The 20,872-nt window shown below is 50.5% G+C and overlaps 2 protein-coding genes across 3 annotated transcripts in view; both read right to left on the bottom strand.

Moving 5' to 3' along the window:
- RNF126 (ring finger protein 126) overlaps nucleotides 1-20,872 on the bottom strand; it is a 767,042-nt gene that overhangs the window by 515,675 nt on the left and 230,495 nt on the right. The window lies entirely within an intron of this gene.
- CILP2 (cartilage intermediate layer protein 2) lies at nucleotides 348-20,566 on the bottom strand. Of its 2 annotated transcripts, XM_083594377.1 has the most exons (10): nucleotides 19,970-20,566; nucleotides 16,025-16,111; nucleotides 14,251-14,514; nucleotides 12,685-12,876; nucleotides 10,496-10,654; nucleotides 9,463-9,777; nucleotides 7,533-7,641; nucleotides 5,903-6,060; nucleotides 4,050-5,194; nucleotides 348-4,007 (listed from the first exon to the last, which is right to left on the bottom strand). In XM_083594377.1, exons 1-10 carry the CDS (start codon nucleotides 20,031-20,033, stop codon nucleotides 2,802-2,804), a joined length of 3,699 nt encoding a protein of 1,232 aa, XP_083450503.1. In that variant the 5' UTR covers nucleotides 20,034-20,566; the 3' UTR covers nucleotides 348-2,801. The 2 variants fall into 2 exon arrangements, with proteins under 2 accessions (XP_083450503.1, XP_083450502.1); XM_083594376.1 differs by having other exon boundaries at nucleotides 348-5,194.

Here is a 20,872-nt window from a genome sequence, read left to right as displayed (position 1 = left end):
GGTACCACTGTACAGATAACCTTAAATTAAAATATATTTACTCTTTAACTTACCGTATTTTTCGCTCTATAAGATGCACAAGATGCACCTAGTTTTTGGAGGAGGAAAACAAGAAACAAAATATTCTGAATCTCAGAAGCCAGAACAGCAAGAGGGATCGCTGCACAGCGAACGCAGCGATCGCTCTTGCTGTTCTGGCTTCTGGGATAGCTGCGCAGCCTGCATTCACTCCATAAGACGCACACACATTTCCCCTTACTTTTTAGGAGGGGAAAAGTGAGTCTTATAGAGCAAAAAAAACGGTAATTCCTTTTATCTTCCTTACTCTTTCTCTCCTCTTCTTCTCCTTTCGATAAAATATTTAATGTTGTTGTTGTTGTTTTTTTTGGGGGGGGTATATTTGGTAATAAGATCTGTATTCTTTTTTTAATACTCTAATCAAAGTTATTTTTTAAAAAAATAAGGATATCCAACGATCCGCAGGTGGGGCAGTTTGTGAATGACAGCCTAACCCTGTGTGTTTTGCCTTTGGATGTGTGGAGCTCAAGAGAGCTCTCAGATGGGGTCAGGTGAGAGGGAAGACGGTCAAACGGGGGCTTGTGCTGGGGTAATTTTGGTCCATAGGCCCTCACCTCTGACCACACACAGGAAAAGAGGAATGCCTATACAGTGATTACCTCGGTTCTCGAACGTCATCTGTTCCGGAAGACCGTTCGAGTTCCGAAAAGTCCGGAAACCCGAGGCGCAAAGGGCAGTCTGCAAAATCGATTGAGAAAATGGAAAAAAGTGCCATTCCGACTTCCGAGGTGTGTCCGAAAATGGAAGGTTTTCGGTGTCTGGGTTCCGAAACGTTCGCCGGCGTCTGAGAACCGAGGTACCCCTGTATCTAGAAGAGACATTCATTTTTAAATATTGCTGGGATCCCAGTTCCCAGGGGGTTGGGAATCAGGGAATCGTCACTTGAAGAGAAGCACGTCCTCTGGTGGCACGGAAACAGAACTCCAAAAGAACCCCCCTTTTTTCTATTCATTGACTTATTAGATATTTATATGTATAAAGGTAAAGGGACCCCTGACCATTAGGTCCAGTCGTGGCCGACTCTGGGGTTGCGGTGCTCATCTCGCTTTATTGGCCGAGGGAGCCGGCGTACAGCTTCCGGGTCATGTGGCCAGCAGGACTGAGCCGCTTCTGGCAAAGCAGAGCAGCGCACGGAAACGCCGTTCACCTTCCCGCTGGAGCGGTACCTGTTTATCTACTTGCACTTTGATGTGCTTTCGAGCTGCTAGGTTGGCAGGAGCAGGGACCGAGCAACGGGAGCTCACCCTGTCATTGCGGGGATTCGAACCGCCGACCTTCTGATCGGCAAGTCCTAGGCTCTGTGGTTTAACCCACAGAGCCGCCCGCATCCCTATTTATATGTATACATATGTCTATATAACAGCCAGGTTTTTCAGAATGAATTCTGGGGGTGGGGGTGTGTGTGAGAGGCTTGCTCAGGATTCAATTCCTTGACTCGACTCCAAGCAATTATCTAGTCCTCATGAAGGAGCTGGCTTCAACTTCCATGCCTGAATTGTTGTGGGTTTGGACTCGGGATTCCCCTCCCAGCAATACAATTCTACGATTCTGTGTCAAACAAACAGGGGTTGGGGGGGTGGCCGCAAGACTATATAGATCTCCCCAGGGGTTTCCGAGTTTTAAATTACCGGTCAGCCTAAGAACATCAGAAGAGCGCTGGATCAAACCCATCTCGTCCGGCGTCTTGCTCTGACCGGTGGCCAAATCTGATGTCCCCAAGCACAACATTGCCCTCCCACTGCAAGTGAATGAGGCGACGACAAGGCTTTCAAGTTTGTTTGCGACACGTTAACAGCGAGGGAAGTGGGAGGAGGAAAGCAACTGAGGAGAGGCTGGGTACGCCTCCCCTTTCCTTTGAGGGGGTTTCCGCTTCACGCTAGCTGGCTAAAGCTGAACCACGGCAGCCAGAAGTCAACACTATTAGGCCTGGGGCGATTTAGTCTAAGGAAACAACAAATTGCGTGGCAGTTATGCCAATCTTAATCAACCGTGTATCGTGCTATATGTACACTGTGTGTGAATACAGTGGTACCTCGGGTTACATATGCTTCAGGTTACATACGCTTCAGGTTACACACTCCGCTAACCCAGAAATATTACCTCGGGTTAAGAACTTTGCTTCAGGATGAGAACAGAAATCGTCCTCCGCCGGCGCGGCGGCAGCAGGAGGCCCCATTAGCTAAAGTGGGGCTTCAGGTTAAGAACAGTTTCAGGTTAAGAACAGACCTCCGGAACGAATTAAGTACTTAACCCGAGGTACCACTGTAAGGAATTGAACCTGCTGCCTATATTTTGGGACCCTCCGTGGGGGTGTGGCTTTCTATCCATGGGTGTGGCTTTCCTTGTGGGCGTGGCTATCCTCGTGTGTGCAATTAGAGGCTCTCCTTGGGGGTGTGGCTATTCCTGGGGGGCAGCCACGACTATGGCCCTCTCCTTGGGACCAGGGATATGGGGGGCAATCAGAATGAGCCCCTGCCCTTCACAATTTGCCACTACACCCTTGGGGAAGACCACAGGCAGGGTGTGGGTTAAGGAATCGACACTGGGGATTAACGGCAGGCGTGAGGCCAGGAGATTGTGTTTATCTTTCTTGGTTTTGAGGCATCAATCTGGAGGGAGGCGGGACAAAGCTTTCCTTGTGGATACACCTCCTCACTCAGCTTGAGAGAGATGAGGAATGTGCCAGTTTCATGTGAAGACGACCCATCAGTTCTTTTCCTTGCTCACTGTCCGGTCTGTGAAGCACCCACCCTCCTCCTGCGGCTGGGGGTCTGACGAGCCTGCGCCGCAAACACGGTCCGCAACCCCGCCGGGTACGCCACCACCTGAGAAGCTCCCCGTAGCTGTTCGTTGCCTCCCATCTCACGCCGGATCTCCGTCAGCGTCTGGGCGGGGGCTTCAAGCAGGCGCTGGAAGAAGCTCTTACGCCCCACCGGCCGTTCCTGGCAAAAGAAAGTGACCGCTGTACCCTGGTCAGATTTCATCTCCCGCGAGAACCCATCCGAGGTGCCGTCAAAGCAGCGGCCAATGGCGATTTCCTTGGCCAGGCGCGGGTTCTGGTCGGTCACGGTGTAGATGCCGTAGTTGTGCCCCAGCGGGTCCACGGGAGCCAGCATGGCGAAGGCTGAGGTGTCGTTGTTTTCCACGACAGGTGGGTGGCGGCCGAGGTACTCCCTCAGGTAGCTGTTGACCGCCGTACGACGGCAGCTCCCCTGCGGGATGACGGACACCAAAGTCCTGTCGACAAGTCCTTGGTCAAACAGCATTCCGCTGCATTTAAACTCGACGCAAGCCGCTGATGTGTTATATGTCTCGAGGTCCCGGACGCTCTGAGAGTCCCGCAGGCCGTAAAGTTGCCCCCGAGTCCTAGGGTGGCTGCCCCCCACGTTTCGAGACCGGACCATGTATTGTTGAGGCCCGTTGATCTTCACCTTGATGTAGCAAGCCCGGAACTCCTGAGGGTTGGGCCACCAGGAGAGGTAATCCCCGGTCCAGGATGTCAAATCGCTCTCCTTGAAGGGCACCACGTTGTACTCATACTTGTCCACTTCCACCCGGTAGAAGCGGAAGTGGTTGGCTGTGACGGGCGCCTGGTCGCAATCCCTGAGGTTCCGGTATGGGTAGATGGGACCGTTGGTCTCGTCAATGTTGTTCTGGTTGGGCTTGGCGAGGTTGATCTTGAAGGCCGTCTTCTTGAGGGCTGGGTCGTCGTGGTCGGATCGCCGGTAGCCCAGCTTGTTGAGGTACGGCTGAGAAACGCCCACGGCGCGAGGGTCGAGCTTCGGGCTGGACGCCACGGCCTCCAGCTCCTCCCCACCCATCGTGGCAGTGACGTAGGCTGTGTAGGCGTCGGCCTGCTGGCCGTCACAGAAGGCAGGAAGGCACGCACCGTTGCGACCTGTCACCACGCTGTCAAAGCGGCCCCAGGCCTGAGGGTTGGACGGAAAGCCAGGCCGGGGCTCGAGGTTCACTAGAGTGACCACCACTCCTTCCAGTTGTTCGTTGGGGTTGAGCTTTTCGTTGATGTAGGCTCGGACCTTGACGAAGCAGCGGCGATTCTCTGGTACGTCCAGGTTGAACAGCCGCCTCTCACGAATTTCCAGGTTGCCAATCAGGAAGGCCCTCTCCTCGCGTTTGCGGCGCCCTGCCGTGGCCCGCTTAAAGGAGGCCTCCTCTTCCCACAGGCCTGTCACGGTGTTGAGGGACCAGAGCTTCATTTTCTGGATGTGCCCCGGCATCTTGATGAGCTCGGCGTCCATCTTGACCTCCACGCTCCTGGCCTCTAATCCCTGGTTGCTGCCCTCTTCCCAGAAGTCCATGGAAAACATGCCGTAAGTCCGGAGAGGGGAGAGGTCACCGTCGGCGTTGATGAAATTCAAGTCGCTGGAGGCGGCGTTCACGGTGGCAAAGTCCCGTGGATCCACGAAGGTGACGCTGGCCCGTACGGTCCCGTTGTAGGGCAGCCCGTCGGGCCTGAAGAAAGATCCCGAGGGGATGACGATCTCCCCAACGGGGTCTTCTCCAGCCACTTCTCCGAGTTGGATGACGTTGGTCTCCAAGGCTTGCAGGTCAACCGGCTCCTTCCTCCTTAACAGCTTGACGTCCTGGTAGACGGCTCCACCGTGCTGGTCAAACGGGAAGACCTTGACGGCCTCGACAAATTTCTGCGTCCGGTCCACAAACTTCACCACCAGCCTCTCCGTGTCCGGTGGAACCTCGATGGTGAAGGTGCCCTTGTAACCGGTGAAGCCGATCTTCTCGGCACCCAGGTAGATCTCACCGAAGCGCAGAGGTTCACCATCGTCCGCCGCCGAAGCCTTCCCACGGACCAGTACTTTTGGCTGGGTGCACGAGCTGCAGCCGCACTCCGCAACCACCTTCACGGGGAGGACATACCCGATGCAGCGAATCTCCCGCACTTCCATGCGACGCGTGCCGCAGCAGTGCTGTGTGGCATCCCAGCACTGCAGTCCGTCGGCAAGGCTGCCGGCACACCGGGCATTGGGGCACTGGCCGACGTTGTAGAACTGGGAGCCCGTCGCCTCTTGGAAACACTCGTCGGGGAGTTTGATGAGGTATTCTTCTGGCTCGGCAGTGCAGGCTGGGACGCCTGGGTCTGAAACGATAGGAAAGGACCAAAGCAAGAGATCTGTTAGCAGCTGGTAGAGCTGGTCTGTGGCTCAAGAACAGGGCTAGGCAATACCTGGTTTCCAAGCTTGTGATATATCACCAGCTAAACATCGTGAGGGACGCGGGTGGTGCTGTGGGTTAAACCACAGAGCCTAGGGCTTGCCGATCAGAGGGTCGGCGGTTCGAATCCCCACAATGGGGTGAGCTCCCGTTGCTCGGTCCCTGCTCCTGCCAACCTAGCAGTTCGAGAGCACGTCAAAGTGCAACTAGATAAATAGGTACCGCTCCGGCGGGAAGGTAAACGGCATTTCCGTGCGCTGCTCTGGTTCGCCAGAAGCGGCTTAGTCCTGCTGGCCACATGACCCGGAAGCTGTACGCCTGCTCCCTCGGGCAGTAAAGCGAGATGAGTCGGCCCAGAGTCGGCCACGACTGGACCTAATGGTCAGGGGTCCCTTTACCTTTACCTAAACATCGTGATATACCGATATACAGTGATACCTCGGAAATCGAATGTAATCCGTTGCAGAAGGCCGTTCGACTTCCAAAACATTTGGAAACCAAAGCGTGGCTTCTGATTGGCTGCAGGAAGTTCCTGCAGCCAATCAGGAGCTCCGTCGGACGTTCAGGTTCCAAAGAATCGAGCCTGAACCTCACCCAGCCCAAGTTTTGTCTCGGAGCAGGAACCTGAGCTCACCTATCACAGCCAACTGGGCCACGGAGGACTTGACGGAGCCGAGGTCATTGCTGGCTTTGCAGTGGTATGAGCCAGCCTGATTTGGCCGCAGGTCCCTCAGCACTAAGCTGCTGTCGTATCTGTGCACCTTGCGGTCCAGGAGGGTCCCGTTGTGGTACCTGGAGGAAGAGAGGAAATGGGGAAGGGGGAGGTCAGAGGCCGACTGAGCGATCAGGGCTGCAAACCAACAGTAAGCTCCTTTCCCTCTGGCTGGCTGTTGGCTCTTGTGAGCTTGGAAGCTCTCTGATGCTCCCTGATCATAGCTGTCAACTTACAGATTTGAAAATAAGGGACCAGCAGCCTCGAAAATAAGGGATCAGCAGCCAAAATAAGGGATTTTAGTGAACCAGCAGCCAAACGAAGCCTCAAGCAGTGGTTCCCACAGCACAGCAACCCAGCAAAGGGGACGCAGCAAGGAAAACCACCGTCACCTCTCCGCTGGGAAGCGCTGAGCAAAGGCGAGTCCCCAGGCAACGCGGCCGATTTGATTGGCACAAGGCATGCAAGCGCCACCCCCCAGTCGTTCTTAGACTCCTTATTGGGTGAGCAACGCAGCCAAGGAACACAGTTGGAGCCTCCCTCCTCCCTGGCTGGCAGGGAGGGAGGGAGAGGAGCTGCTTCCTTTGAAACCTGGGAAATTTAAGGGACATCATCAATAAGGGACAGCAGCGGGACACGGCGCTGGGATAAGGGACTTTCCCACCAAATAAGGGACGGTTGACAGCTATGCCCCCGATGAGTGAAGACAGATGCAATGAAGACAGATGCAACGAAGTCAGAGGCAATTAAGACAGATGTAATAAGGGTGAAAATGGGGTGGAGGGGAAGTTTAAACAATCCCGCTTCTTCTGGTTTCTGGAGGTAACTTGAATTACGTACCTCACCAGCAGCCTTTGGTTAATATTTTGGGGTCTAATCTCATAGTCTGGGCATTACTATTTTTGCAGCAGCATCCTGGAGCGGCTGGGGAAACCCAGTCAGATGGGCGCGGTATAAATAATAAATTATTATTATCATTCACTAGAGCTGCCCAATCAGAACAGGCCGCCTCTCCCTGTTGAACTTCTGCCCGAAGACTTTTTTCTTTATTCCAGCAGGAATTTTAATTGATGCTTGATTTCATCGTTTTGACTCGATTCATCTCTTTTTGTGCAATGAAATCAGCCCTGAGTGCTCACTGGAAGGACAGATCCTGAAGCTGAGACTCCAAGACTTTGGCCACCTCATGAGAAGAGAAGACTCCCTGGAAAAGACCCTGATGTTGGGAAAGATGGAGGGCGCAAGGAGAAGGGGACGACAGAGGACGAGATGGTGGGACAGTGTTCTCGAAGCTACGAACATGAGTTTGACCAAACTGCGGGAAGCAGTGGAAGACAGGAGGGCCTGGCGTGCTCTGGTCCAGGGGGTCACAAAGAGGCGGACACGACTAAACGACTCAACAACAATAACAATCTTTGTAAGCAGCGCAGAGGCTATTGGAGCTAAGCGGCGTATGAATTGTTTGATATTAGAGAGAGTGTGTGTGTGTTTTTGAAAGGAGCCCGTCCTCCTCCTCCTTCTCCAGCAACGGGCCCTGATCCCAGCCACTCACCAGTAATACTTCATTGGCTCCGGAATACCCTGCGCTCTGCAGCAAAACCGTACGCTTTGTCCAACTGTCCTGACTTTCTCTTCCGGATGGGACACCATGTAAGGTTTTTCTGCCGGGAATGGACCGGGTGGGGGGGCAAGGGGGGGGGAAGAGAAGTAGTATAAAATCAGGATGGATAGATAAATAAATAAATAAATGACCTGCCTTTTTAAAAAGGCGCTCCTTTAAAGGTGACCCGGAAACTGCAACTAATCCAGAATGCGGCAGCCAGACGGGGGACTGGGAGCGGCCGCCGGGACCATATAACACCGGTCCTGAAAGACCTACATTGGCTCCCAGGACGTTTCTGAGCACAATTCAAAGTGTTGGTGCTGACCTTGAAAGCCCTGAACGGCCCAGTATACCTGAAGGAGCGTCTCCACCCCCATCGTTCAGCCCAGACACTGAGGTCCAGCTCCGAGGGCCTTCTGGCGGTTCCCTCCCTGCGAGAAGCGAGGTTACAGGAAACCAGGCACAGGGCCTTCTCGGTGGTGGCGCCCACCCTGTGGAACGCCCTCCCGCCAGATGTCAAGGAAATAAGCAACTATCTGACTTTTAGAAGACATCTGAAAGCAGCCCTCTTTAGGGAAGCTTTTAACGTTTGGTGTTTTATCGTGTTTTTAGTATTCTGTTGGGAGCCACCTAGAGTAGCTGGGGAAACCCGGCCGGATTGGCGGGGTATAAATAATAAATTATTATAATATTATTATTGTGATAATAACCACACAGTATTTCCAACGAGGCCCCATTGCAGATTTCTTAGGAAGCTTTTACTGTTTGACGTTTTATCGTGTTTTTAGTATTCTGTTGGGAGCCGCCTAGAGTAGCTGGGGAAACCAGATAGGCGGGGTATAAATAAATTATTATTATTATTACCAACTGTATTACCTGGGTTATGAAGGCGCCCTAAAGATGTTAAAGCAAAGATTATGGGCTAATGCACACAGTGACTTGCGATCTTGATCACACACAGTCTGTAGTCCGCTGGCAGTAGGAGTACAATATGGGCATGTCTTTAACTTAACACCTTACATTAAAAACCTGACAGTACCAAATTATCAAAGGCTTTTCACCAAAGCCAGACTAAACGTCTTTCCTTCTGCAGTGTTGAGAGGAGTTCCCTACCAGGACAGACTTTGCTCATGTGCTCAAGACATTGATTCCATAAAACATATTTTGTTGCACTGTGCGAAATACAAGCAAGCCAGGGCTGAACTGATACTACCCTTGCTGGTACCTTTCCTGGGAAAATCAGAGGATCACTATGTCAGGCTCCTATTGGAAGACCGGACAAACGCTAGAACATTAGCAGTGGCAAAGTTTTTATCGGTGCTTGCAAGAACCAATGATCCCTATCTTTTGAACAAAATGCTTGTTTAACCTGGAGTTAAGGTTGTATGGTTATATATGGAGGTAAAGGGACCCCTGACCATTAGGTCCAGTCGTGGCCGACTCTGGGGTTGCGATGCTCATCTCACTTTATTGGCCGAGGGAACCGGCGTACAGCTTCCGGGTCATGTGGCCAGCAGGACTAAGCCGCTTCTGGCGAACCAGAGCAGCGCACGGAAACGCTGTTTACCTTCCCGCCGCAGTGGTACCTATTTATCTAGTTGCACTTTGAGGTGCTTTTGAACTGCTAGGTGGGCAGGAGCAGGGACCGAGCAACGGGAGCTCACTCCGTTGCGGGGATTCGAACCGCCGACCTTCTGATCGGCAAGTCCTAGGCTCTGTGGTTGAACCCGCAGCGCCACCCGCGTCCCTAACCTGGAGGTAGGCTGTTTGAATTGTGCATTGCTTTGCAACGATTTGTTGGGTCTCTGGACCGTAATAAAGAATGATGATGATGATGATTATCTCAATGCAGCTAAAGAATCGGAGTCCGCCTTGTTACCTAGTCGATGGAGGACTAGATCCACCACAGATGTCCGAGAGCTGTTGGCGATCGCCGGGCTGCTGCCTTGGGCAAACCTCTCGAGCTTTGCGCTGACGTTGACCCCGCTCCCGGCACAGATGCCTCGGACGGTGAATTGGCCGCGCCGGTTGCTCTTGGCCAGCAGGGCCAGGGGCCGGTCCTGGAGAAAGATCTGGGCGCCGGCGAGGGCCACTCCCTTCGTGCTCCGTACGGTGCCCAGGACGGTGTGATTGGGGCAGGTGCAACTCGTACAGTCCTTGCTGGGGAAGCCCACATCACAGTTGAGCTGGCAAGCTGGAAACACAGAGCCAGAGAATTGTAGAGTTAGGAGGAAACTTGAAAGCCTTGTCATCGCCTCATTCGCTTGCAGCGGGAGGGCAATGTCGTGCTTTGGGGACATCAGATTTGGCCACCGGTGAGAGCAAGTGATGGCAGAAGAAATAAAGATAGAAAATAAGTAATGGAAGGAGGTAAGTGATGGCAAAAGTAAGTAAATAAGTGATGGATGGAAGGAGGGAAGTGATGGCAGAAGAAAGAAAGAAAAAGAAAGAAAGAAAGAAAGAAAGAAAGAAAGAAAGAAAGAAAGAAAGAAAGAAAGAAAATAAGTGATGGAAGGAGGCAAGTGATGACAAATGTAAGTAAACAAGCGATGGATGGAAGGAAGGAGGGAGGGAAGTGATGGCAGAAGAAAGAAAGAAAGAAAGAAAGAAAGAAAGAAAGAAAGAGAAAATAAGTGATGGACAGAAGGAGGCCAGTGATGGCAGAAGTAAGTAAGCGATGGTGGATGGAAGGAGGCCAGTCACCAAAGATCTGAAGGAAGCGATGGTGTATGTAATGTAATTAGGTAGGTAGGTAAGTGATGGTAAAAGAAACGGAGGGGGGATGATGGGTGGGTGGGAGGGAGGGAGGGAGGGAAAAGCAGAGGGAGAGGATAAGGGCAGGTGCTAGGATGGGGATACCTGACCAGGTGCAGAGAAACTTTGCCAGAGGAGCAGAGAGAGAGGTTTGGTACCTGGACAGGGTGACAGCGAACATTTCTGCACCTCCGAGGGACGGCCGGGGCAGCGGATGAGCTTGGACTTTGGGCAGCTCCGCCGACGGACCCTCTTCCCTCCGCCGCCGCAGGTCTTTGAGCAGGGGCTCCAGGCCCCCCAGTTGCTCCAATGGGGCTCTGCGGGGGCGGAAGACGCAGGGTTAGAACCCACTTCCGCACAAAAAAAGAGGTACGCTAAAAAGCAGAGACATCACCTTGCCAACAAAGGTCCGTATAGTTCCACTGCCTCCCCCAGTTTGGTCAAACTCATGCTGGTCACTTGGAGAACACTGTCCCACCATCTCATCCTCTATCGTCCCCTTCTCCTTGTGCCCTCCATCTTTCCCAACATCAGGGTCTTTTCCAGGGAGTCTTCTCTTCTCATGAGGTGGCCAAAGTCTTGGAGCCTCAGCTTCAGGATCTGTCCTTCCAGTGAGCACTCAGGGCTGATTTCCTTCCGAATGGAGAGGTTTGATCTTCTTGCAGTCCATGGGACTCTCCAGAGTCTCCTCCAGCACCAGAATCCAAAAGCATCCATTCTTCAGCGATCGGCCTTCTTTATGGTCCAGCTCTCACTTCCATACATCACTACTGGGAAAACCAGAGCTTGAACTATACGGACCTTTGTTGGCAAGGTGATGTATCTGCTTTTTAAGATGCTTATTTAGCTTATATATAAATCTGGCACCGGCCAAACTACCCCACCGGGGGGGCGGGGCGGGGGAGTATCATGTATGCAGAGAAGAGGGGGGCGGAAATCTCTGGCCTGCGGTCAGAATCAGGCCCAAACCCTTTGGTCCAGGTCTCCGCCAATTGCCCAAGACATCAGCTGGTTCTGCTGGGGATTATTTAGCTGATATTGCAGTGGGTCAGACTGGATGACTCCCCAGGACGGAGGACCCCCTTCAAGCTTTTAAATTCCTGCTCTCCTGCCACGGCGCAGGGCACGGACCTGTCTCACGCCTCTGCTATTTCCATCGCGAAACCTCGGGGGAAAACATTCAGCTGCTGTTTTGGAAGAGCTTGAGAGGGAAGAATTGCAGAGGGTTTGCCAGCCCTCAGCGAAAAACCGAGAGAAAAAGAGTATTTGTAGAGGCTGCCCTCCTTTTTCCAGGCAAAACAAGGAGAAAAAGGAGATCGGATGACTCTCCCGTCTCAGCAAGAATGTTCAAAGCACGACTGAGAAAGTACTTGGCATCTTGCGTTGGCGGGAGTGAGGTTCATTAAAAAAATAACTCTGTCTATAAAAAAACAACAACAGGCCTTTAGAGGCCCTTTTGGAGACCAACTACAGCATTCCTGAAATTTTTCCTCGGTGATGGGCTGACCCCATTGGGAAGAGGGGGACGGACGGACCTGTGTCTCCGTTTCCCAAACAATTGCCTCGCCTGTTCCTTGGACTTTTGTAAATTCCAGAAGGAGGTGCAGAACATCTGAGTGTCCCTATTTCCCTGGATTGACAGAAGCCGTCCCGGTTTCTGACTTGGTCCCAATTTTCCTTAGGACGTCCCTATTTTCAGGGGAGAAACGTTGGAGGGGATGGAATAGGACGTCCCTATTTTTAAGGGAGAAACGTTGGAGGGGATGGAATAGGACATCCCTATTTTCAGGGGAGAAACGTTGGAGGGGATGGAATAGGACATCCCTATTTTTAAGGGAGAAACGTTGGAGGGGATGGAATAGGACGTCCCTCTTTTCACAGGAGAAACATTGGAGGGGATGGAATAGGACGTCCCTATTTTCACGGGAGAAACGTTGGAGGGGATGGAATAGGACGTCCCTATTTTCATTGGAGAAACGTTGGAGGGGATGGAACAAGACGTCCCTCTTTTTACGGGAGAAATTTGGAGGGGATGGCAAAGGATGTCCCTATTTTCATGGGAGAAACGTTGGAGGGGATGGAATAGGACGTCCCTATTTTCAGGGGAGAAATTTGGAGGGGATGGAATAGGACGTCCCTGTTCTCACGGGAGAAACGTTGGAGGGTATAGGATGCCTCTATTTTCATTGGAGAAATGTTGGACGGTGTGGTGGATAGGCAAGGACCAAAGGCAAGGAGTTAAGAGAATGAAGCATGGGGCAGGAGCCTAGCTGCTTTGGGTGCAGAACGCCCACAACAAACGCGGCCCAGCCCAGCGGCAACCAACCCCAGGATTCGCACTCGTTACCTCGGCAAGGTTCGTTGCTGCACACCCGACGCTCAGCAGATTTTCCAGCGCACTCAGTCAGCTTCCCCAGGGCCGGAACAGAGCCGTTCAAGCAAGTCCGGTGCCTGGTTTGGACGCCGTTCGTTCCGCAGGCTGTCCGTGAACAGGAGCTCCAGGAAGACCACGTTGACCACCCCAACCAGTCCGTGGGATCTTTCAAAGCGATGTGAAGCCAGGAGGGGAGAGAAGAAGGCAGAAAGGATATTTAGCATGGGGAAAACATCTTTAAAACGCAATTGCTTTTTTAAAATATGGAGTTAGGAATCCTAAATTCAGCCCAGGTCTCTCTATCCGGCTGTCGGAACAATCCCCAGGCAAAAAAGACCTTCCTGAAGTCTCAAGTTGGAGGGTTTGATTCCCCAGGTAGTGTGTTTAATTTTTATTTTTTATTATGAAGAAACTGAGCAAGAAGTCTGCAAGCGTCAGCCCGGCGGGATCCAGGTGCAAATTACGACATGCATTCTCTGGAGATGTCTTGCACTCTCTGAGCATCCCTGTTTTACAGGGTTTACAGAAGCCGTCCCAGTTTCTGAGGCGATCCCGGAATTTTGACCGCACTTTTACTTGGGACGTCCCTATTTTCAGGGGAGAAACGTTGGGGGGAAGGAATAGGACGTCCCTATTTTCAGGGGAGAAACGTTGGAGGGGATGGAATAGGACGTCCCTATTTTCATGGGAGAGACGTTGGAGGGGATGGAATAGGACGTCCCTATTTTCATGGGAGAGACGTTGGAGGGGATGGAATAGGATGTCCTTATTTTCATGGGAGAAACGTTGGAGGGGATGGAATAGGACGTCCCTATTTTCAGGGGAGAAACGATGGAGGGGATGGAATAGGACGTCCCTATTTTCAGGGGAGAAACGTTGGAGGGGATGGAATAGGACGTCCCTATTTTCATGGGAGAAACGTTGGAGGGGATGGAATAGGACGTCCCTATTTTCAGGGGAGAAACGTTGGAGGGGATGGAATAGGACGTCCCTATTTTCAGGGGAGAAACGTTGGAGGGGATGGAATAGGACGTCCCTATTTTCACAGGAGAAACGTTGGAGGGGATGGAATAGGACGTCCCTATTTTCAGGGGAGAAATGTTGGAGGGGATGGAATAGGACGTCCCTATTTTCAGGGGAGAAACGTTGGAGGGGATGGAATAGGACGTCCCTATTTTCACAGGAGAAACGTTGGAGGGGATGGAATAGGACGTCCCTATTTTCAGGGGAGAAACGTTGGAGGGGATGGAATAGGACGTCCCTATTTTCAGGGGAGAAACGTTGGAGGGGATGGTGTCTGCCCTTCCCTCCTCCCTCTCCCAATTAACCTCGATCTCCAGGGCTCAGTGAAAGGCGGGAGAACAAGACCTGGTCTGGTCTGAAGAGGAGCCCGGTGATGCCAGTAAGCACGACGCATTCCTTTTGCACCCCGGGGTGCTTCGAAGCCCTGGCGACCATCGCAAGATGTCGCCGCGATGTCACCATGATTGACAGGTGAGCGATCCTGCCTGCAAGGGCTGGCCACCTTACCGCTCTCACCTGGTGGACAGAGGAACCGGACGTGGTAGTTGGAGCACGTCTTTCCTCCGGGCTGCTCCTGGTTGTGGCACCGGAAGCCTTCTTGGGGGCTGGAGTGAACCACCTCCCGAACTTCTTCCGGCAGCTCCCATTCAGTGGTCCGGGCTTGGATGGCGGAGGGCTGGGCGCAGACGCGATCCGGGTAATAGAAGCGGATGGCTTCAAGGGTCTCAAAATCGCCTTCGCCTCCCGGGTGGTCCACGTTGAACCACGAGGTCCATTCTCCTGCAAAGGAGAGCTGGGGTTTAGCAGAGGCCGGTGCACCCACCTCTGAACTGGGGAGGCCTCCTCCATCTCACACACACACACCCCGACGCTGGATTTATGTACAGCGGTGAGGAGGAATCAAAGAACCTTTTAATGAGGGTGAAAGAGGAGAGCACAAAATATGGTCTGAAGCTCAACATCAAAAAAACGAAGATCATGGCCACTGGTCCCATCACCTCCTGGCAAATAGAAGGGGAAGAAATGGAGGCAGTGAGAGATTTTACTTTCTTGGGCTCCATGATCACTGCAGATGGTGACAGCAGCCACGAAATTAAAAGACGCCTGCTTCTTGGGAGAAAAGCAATGACAAACCTAGACAGCATCTTCAAAAGCAGAGACATCACCTTGTCGACAAAGGTCCGTATAGTTCAAGCTGTGGTTTTCCCCGTCGTGATGTATGGAAGTGAGAGCTGGACCATAAAGAAGGCTGATAGCCGAAGAATGGATGCTTTTGAATTGTGGTGCTGGAGGAAACTCTTGAGAGTCCCATGGACTGCAAGAAGATCCAACCTCTCCATTTGGAAAGAAATCAGCCCTGAGTGCTCACTGGAAGGACAGATCCTGAAGCTGAGGCTCCACCTCATGAGAAGAGAAGACTCCCTGGAAAAGACCCTGATGTTGGGGAAGGTGGAGGGCGCAAGGAGAAGGGGACGACAGAGGATGAGATGGTGGGACAGTGTTCTCGAAGCTGCCAGCATGAGTTTGACCAAACTGCGGGAGGCAGTGGAAGACAGGAGGGCTTGGCGTGCTCTGGTCCAGGGGGTCACAAAGAGGCCACACAGAGCCACCTGCGTCCCAAGTATCTTGGCAGGCTTGTGTAAACCGCAATGTTTTTAGCAGGCACCGAAAAAGGAGACGGCGAAGTCGCCCGCCTGACGTCAAGAGGCAGGTAGTTCCAAGGTCTAGGTTCTAAGAAAGGTGGAACGGGCATCCGGGGGCAACTGTAGCAGTGGAAATTGAGCTGGAAAAGGCATCAGATTAAACCAAATTTAAGGACATGGGTGGCGCTGTGGGTTAAACCACAGAGCCTAGGGCTTGCCGATCAGAAGGTCGGCGGTTCGAATCCCCACGACGGGGTGAGCTCCCGTTGCTCGGTCCCTGCTCCTGCCAACCTAGCAGTTCAAAAGCACGTCAAAGTGCAAGTAGATAAATAGGTATCACTCCAGCGGGAAGGTCAACAGCGTTTCCGTGCGCTGCTCTGGTTCGCCAGAAGCAGCTTAGTCCTGCTGGCCACATGACCCGGAAGCTGTACACCGGCTCCCTTGGCCAGTAAAGCGAGATGAGCGCCGCAACCCCAGAGTCGTCTGCAACTGGACCTAATGGTCAGGGGTCCCTTTACCCCTTTAAGGAGGAATCGGGTGCAACGGCGAGACAGAACAGTCTGTTTGTTTCTTGCAAAATCTTCTCCGGCCTTCCCCCCCCCAAACCCTCAGAGATAAATCCGTATTTCTAGGACAAAATGACCTACCAACCATTCCCGCGTCGAAACTCGAACGGGCGCCCTCTCTCTTCTTCTGATCCTTGGCTGGGCGCGATTCGTTCTTCGCCGGTGGATCTGTTGGGAAATGTGCAAAAGCCCGTTCAAAGAGACCTGTGGAACTGCAAGGCTTGCGCCCACGATTATGTATGTTTTCGTCGTTCCCGTTTAAGAGAACAGTGATACCTTGGTTCTGAAACGCCTTGGTTCTGAAACGCCTTGGTTCTGAAACGCCTTGGTTCTCAAACGCCTTGGTTCTCAAACGCCTTGGTTCTCAAACGCTGAAAACCCAGAAGTTTTGCTGAATTTTTGTATGTGCTGTAAGCTGCCCAGAGTGGCTGGGGAGACCCAGCCAGATGGGTGGGGTATAAATTATTATTATTATTATTATTATTATTATTATTATTATTAACGGTCTTAGAGAAAATTTTCTCCCTCCCTCCTAACATCTGAGTTCGTAGACATCTATTGAAGCTGTATGTGGGGAATTATTATTATTACTAACCCACCCATCTGACTGGGATCAAATCAGAAACCGGGACGGCTTCTATCAATCTGGGACTGTCCCTATAAAATCAGGACAGGCTGGGATGGTCTGGGATGGCAGTAAAGAACAGTAGTATATATTAAATTCCTCCCATTTTTTCTGTTTCGCCCCAGGATGTTTTCGATTGCATGTTTTTGGAAAGCTAAAAAAGAAAGAAAAAAGAGGTGGAATATATCTCCTGCACCGAGTCTTTTCTTTTAGCAGAGCAAGACGATCAGGCGACAGCAAAAACTGCAAGGTTTTTAGCAGGGGCGAGTAGAATAAGATCTATTATTTGGTTATAGATGCAAAACACCCCCCCCCCCAAAATGTGTTTTCTATAGTTTTTTACCTCCATCTTCAGTACGTTTAATTTTGTTGGCTAGTGGCTGATGCAAATATTCTTATCCTCTTCTATATTCCCAGAGGAGACGAAAGGAATAATTCAGAATAATTCCTGCATTGCGCTGGGCATTGACCAGACTCACATCAGAAGGAAATTGCGCTGATATCGGAACGGAAATGCCGATTTAAACTTTGAAGGCAAAGCTCTCTGCGTGACTGAGATTTGTGCTGGGAGCAAACACACAAACGGACCCATTTCCCCTCCCTGAAAAGTAGAGGGCGTGAGGCTCTTAATCTTGCGGGTTGCGGGTTCGAATCAGCCCCACTTTGGGCAAGAGATCCCTGCTTTGCAGGGGGTTGGACTGAATGACCCTTGCGCTCCCATCCAACTATTCTATTCTATGATTTAAACCCCTTTTTTAAAAAAGCCGGCTGCCTTGAAGGCTCTCATTGTCACTTCAAGTGGCAAGGAGTTCCACCGATCCACAAAGTCCTTCCATCAGTCTGGGATGAATCTATTGCCCGAGGATTTCATCACATGACCCCAGTATTATGGGGAGGCAGAGAACTCCCCTTCCCCCTCAATTTATTCATATTATTATTATTATTATTATTATTATTATTATTCTGCAGGGGGTTAGAATAAATGACACTTTGGGTCTCTTTTAGCATTCAGATCTAGTCTGGACAGCTGAGTTGGTTAGAGCAGTGTTTCTCAGCTATATGGCCCCCCGCAAACACCCAGATATTCCACTGGGGCCGCAGGCGAAATTATATAACTATAAAAATTATCAGTAAAGCTTCTATTTACAAGCAAAATAGCTAGCTTTCTGCTGGTAGGACCGGGGGGGGGGGGGGAGAGGAAACGAGGTCGGAAAGGGGGCCACGAAAAGGTCAAGAAACACTGGGTTAAGGCACGGTTAATGCCAAGGTTGCAGGTTCGAATCCTGTATGCGACAAAACTCAAAGATGGTATGATGAAGTTCTGTGATAATTCCCTGCCCTTTGCCCTGAGGTCCCAGGGCAGGTTATACAGCAATTAAACACAATGCGTGTGTGTGTGTGTGTGTGTGTGTGTGTGTGTGTGTGTAATTACATAGATAGATCGATGATAGATAGAGATAGATGATAGATAGATGATAGATATAGATAGATAGATAGATAGATAGATAGATAGATAGATGATAGATAGAGATAGATATAGATAGAGGATAGATTAGATAGATAGATAGATAGATAGATAGATAGATAGATTGATAGATGATAGATACATGATAGATACATGATAGATACATGATAGATAGATAGATAGAGGATAGATGGAGAGAGAGAGAGAGAGAGAGAGAGAGAGAGAGAGAGAGATGATAGATAGATAGATAGATAGATAGATAGATAGATATAGATAGATAGATAGATAGATGATAGATAGATAGATGATAGTTGATAGATAGACAGAAAGATAGCTAGATATAGATGATAGATTGATTATCGATAGGTAGGTAGATAGATAGATAGATAGATAGATAGATAGACAGATAGAGATAGACAGATAGAGATAGAGATAGATGATAGCTAGCTAGCTAGCTAGCTGGATGGATAGATAGAGATAGAGAGATATAGATATGTAGATTATTACTTATTAAATTTATATACCACCCTATACCTTTGGGGGGTGGTCCTCAGGGCGGTTCACAGAACAAAATCAAGATATAACCCCCCCCCCCACAAAATACATAATAAGAATTAAACAACAACAAGCCAATAGCTCGCCCCCCCCCACAAAATACACATTTTAAAAGGGCGTAGGGTGTAAAAAGTTCACCACATCTTACGACCGCAGAAATAAGGTGGGTTCTAAAAGGAAAAGGAAAAGTCTTCGCTCCTTTGAATTTCAGGGAGAGACCGTGATTTCACAGCTCAGACTCAACATTCACACATTTCCCTTAGTATTTTGGTCCCTGGTGTCGGTGAAGTTTTGTGTGTAGCTGTTGGGGTTCGGAGGGGAGGGCACGAAAATTATCTGCCCCCCTTTGTATGGAAATTTTCCTCCCCAAAGTCTGCTTCAAATCCAACCTTTTCTGGATTTGTTTCAGGAAATTTTTAACGTTTGATGCTCTATCGAGCTTTTAATATTCTGTCGGGAGCAGATTATTATTAATATTATTATTATTATAATAATTATTATTATTAATCCCCCTTGTCAGGTCTTAAGCTTCAGTTTGCTCTGTCTCCCCACGAAGGTGTGACTCCCACCTTCTCAAATTGCACAAAATTCACACACGACACCCCCCCAAAAACACACACACACTTTCTGTGAGCAATTTTGCACAATGGGGAAAAAATTTTTCACAAGGAATTCCCCCCCCCCCCCATTATAAGGAGCCGAATCAAGCGGTAGCCCTACTCAGCGTAGACCCATCGGAAAGAACAGACACAGCCTATGGATTTCAACAGGTAGGATTGAATGGGCTGTAACCCAAATGTACAGCCGTTTTCGCAAAAAAAAATATACCCTTCCCCCTGCCCACGGGGGTGCAGCCCCCCCCACAAAATGCACCCCCAAAAGAAAATAAAAGAGGGAATTTTCCAGATTGCATTTCTATTTTTTGGGGGGTGCCTCATAATATAATTTTAGATCCGGGAGACTAAATCCACCCCTTTCTCTTTTATCAGTACGTAACTTTATATTTATATTTATATGAATTTATATATTTATATAGGGGATGTGGGTTAAACCACAGAGCCTCGGACTTGCCGATCAGAAGGTCGGCAGTCAACTTATATTTAATATGGGACCTCTTACTCTGCCATATAAATTTTAATAAATCTCTTCTCCATGTGTCAAACCATCCAATTATAGGAATCATCTTGGAATTCAAAGTGGGGCAGATTTGGAGGGACTTTTCGTTTTTGCGGGTCTGTGAACCAGACACATTTCGCCTCTGCCCCTATTTTCTGCCCCCTCGCCACCTCATTCCTGCTCCGAAAGGGGGTCAGGCTAGATGTCCTCCGGGGTGGCCCTGCGATTCGACGGCTGGAAACTGGGAGGAAAAAAAGGCGTTTACCTTGAGCCGCCACGCAGCTGAAAAGCACCAAGCAGAGGAAAACCTCCACCTTCTGCCCCTCCATCTCTCCGGCCTCGGGTTCGAATTCCTCGCACACTTGGTTTCTTTCCCCCCCCCTCCTTCTCACAGGTTGGGACACACAGGAGACTCAGAGGTCCGGTGGTGTCCTTCCTCTCAGGTCGCTTTGAAACTGGAGCTGCGTTGGAAAAAGCAAGTCTTTATAGGAGCCCGTTTCTCTCTCTCCTGTTGGCTCAGAGGCCTTTTTGGACAGCGAAGTCTTGACCGAGGGAAATAAGAGAAACAGGGGAATCTGGTCAAGTCGGGCAGAGCTGGAAGATTATCAGCAGAGCTTTCTTTCTTTCTAAAAAAATAAAAATATTTTATTGTTGTTGGTTTTGGGAGGCCTTCCACGGTAGCCTTTGCTGGTTTAGGCTGCTAAAATTGGACGGGGTTTGGGAAGAATGAGAAGAGGCAGTAAAACCAGAAATGAGCTCATGTGGTCCTCGTTCCAGAGGTTTCATTATAGATGTGTTCTTTTGAAGCCAGCGGTTCGTCGCTGTTTATTACAGACCACTGTTTTTAACACGGGCTGGGTTTTTTTTATGATTCTGTGCAGCCAGCTGTGGAACGCCTTCCTAAGAAATCTGCAATGGAGCCTCGTCGGAAAGGCTGTGTGATTATTATCACAACAATATTATAATGATTTATTATTTATACCCCGCTGATCCGGCTTCCCCGGCCGCTCTGGGCGGCTCCCAACAGAATATTAAAAAGACGATAAAACGTCAGACGTTAAAAGCCTCCCTAAACAGGGCTGCCTTCAGATGTCTTCTAAAAGTCAGGTAGTTGTTTATTTCCTTGACACCTGATGGGAGGGCGCCACCACCGAGAAGGCCCTCTGCC

Source organism: Podarcis filfolensis, assembly GCF_964270895.1.
Source record: "Podarcis filfolensis genome assembly, chromosome: 18".
In the NCBI taxonomy this organism is placed as follows: Eukaryota; Metazoa; Chordata; class Lepidosauria; order Squamata; family Lacertidae; genus Podarcis; species Podarcis filfolensis.
Note: the sequence above shows the minus strand (reverse complement) of the source record. Positions and strands in the feature narration are given on the sequence as shown.

What these genes read in the sequence shown, in the direction of transcription:
- CILP2 (XM_083594376.1), bottom strand. Translation starts at nt 20,033, where the DNA reads ATGGAGGGGCAGAAGGTGGAGGTTTTCCTCTGCTTGGTGCTTTTCAGC. An exon ending in CCGGTTCCTCTGTCCACCAG is followed by an intron (nt 12,877 to 14,250) that starts GTGAGAGCGGTA and finishes TCGCTTTGAAAG; the next exon opens with ATCCCACGGACTGGTTGGGG. An exon ending in GAGCCAATGAAGTATTACTG is followed by an intron (nt 6,061 to 7,532) that starts GTGAGTGGCTGG and finishes CTCTTCCTCCAG; the next exon opens with GTACCACAACGGGACCCTCC.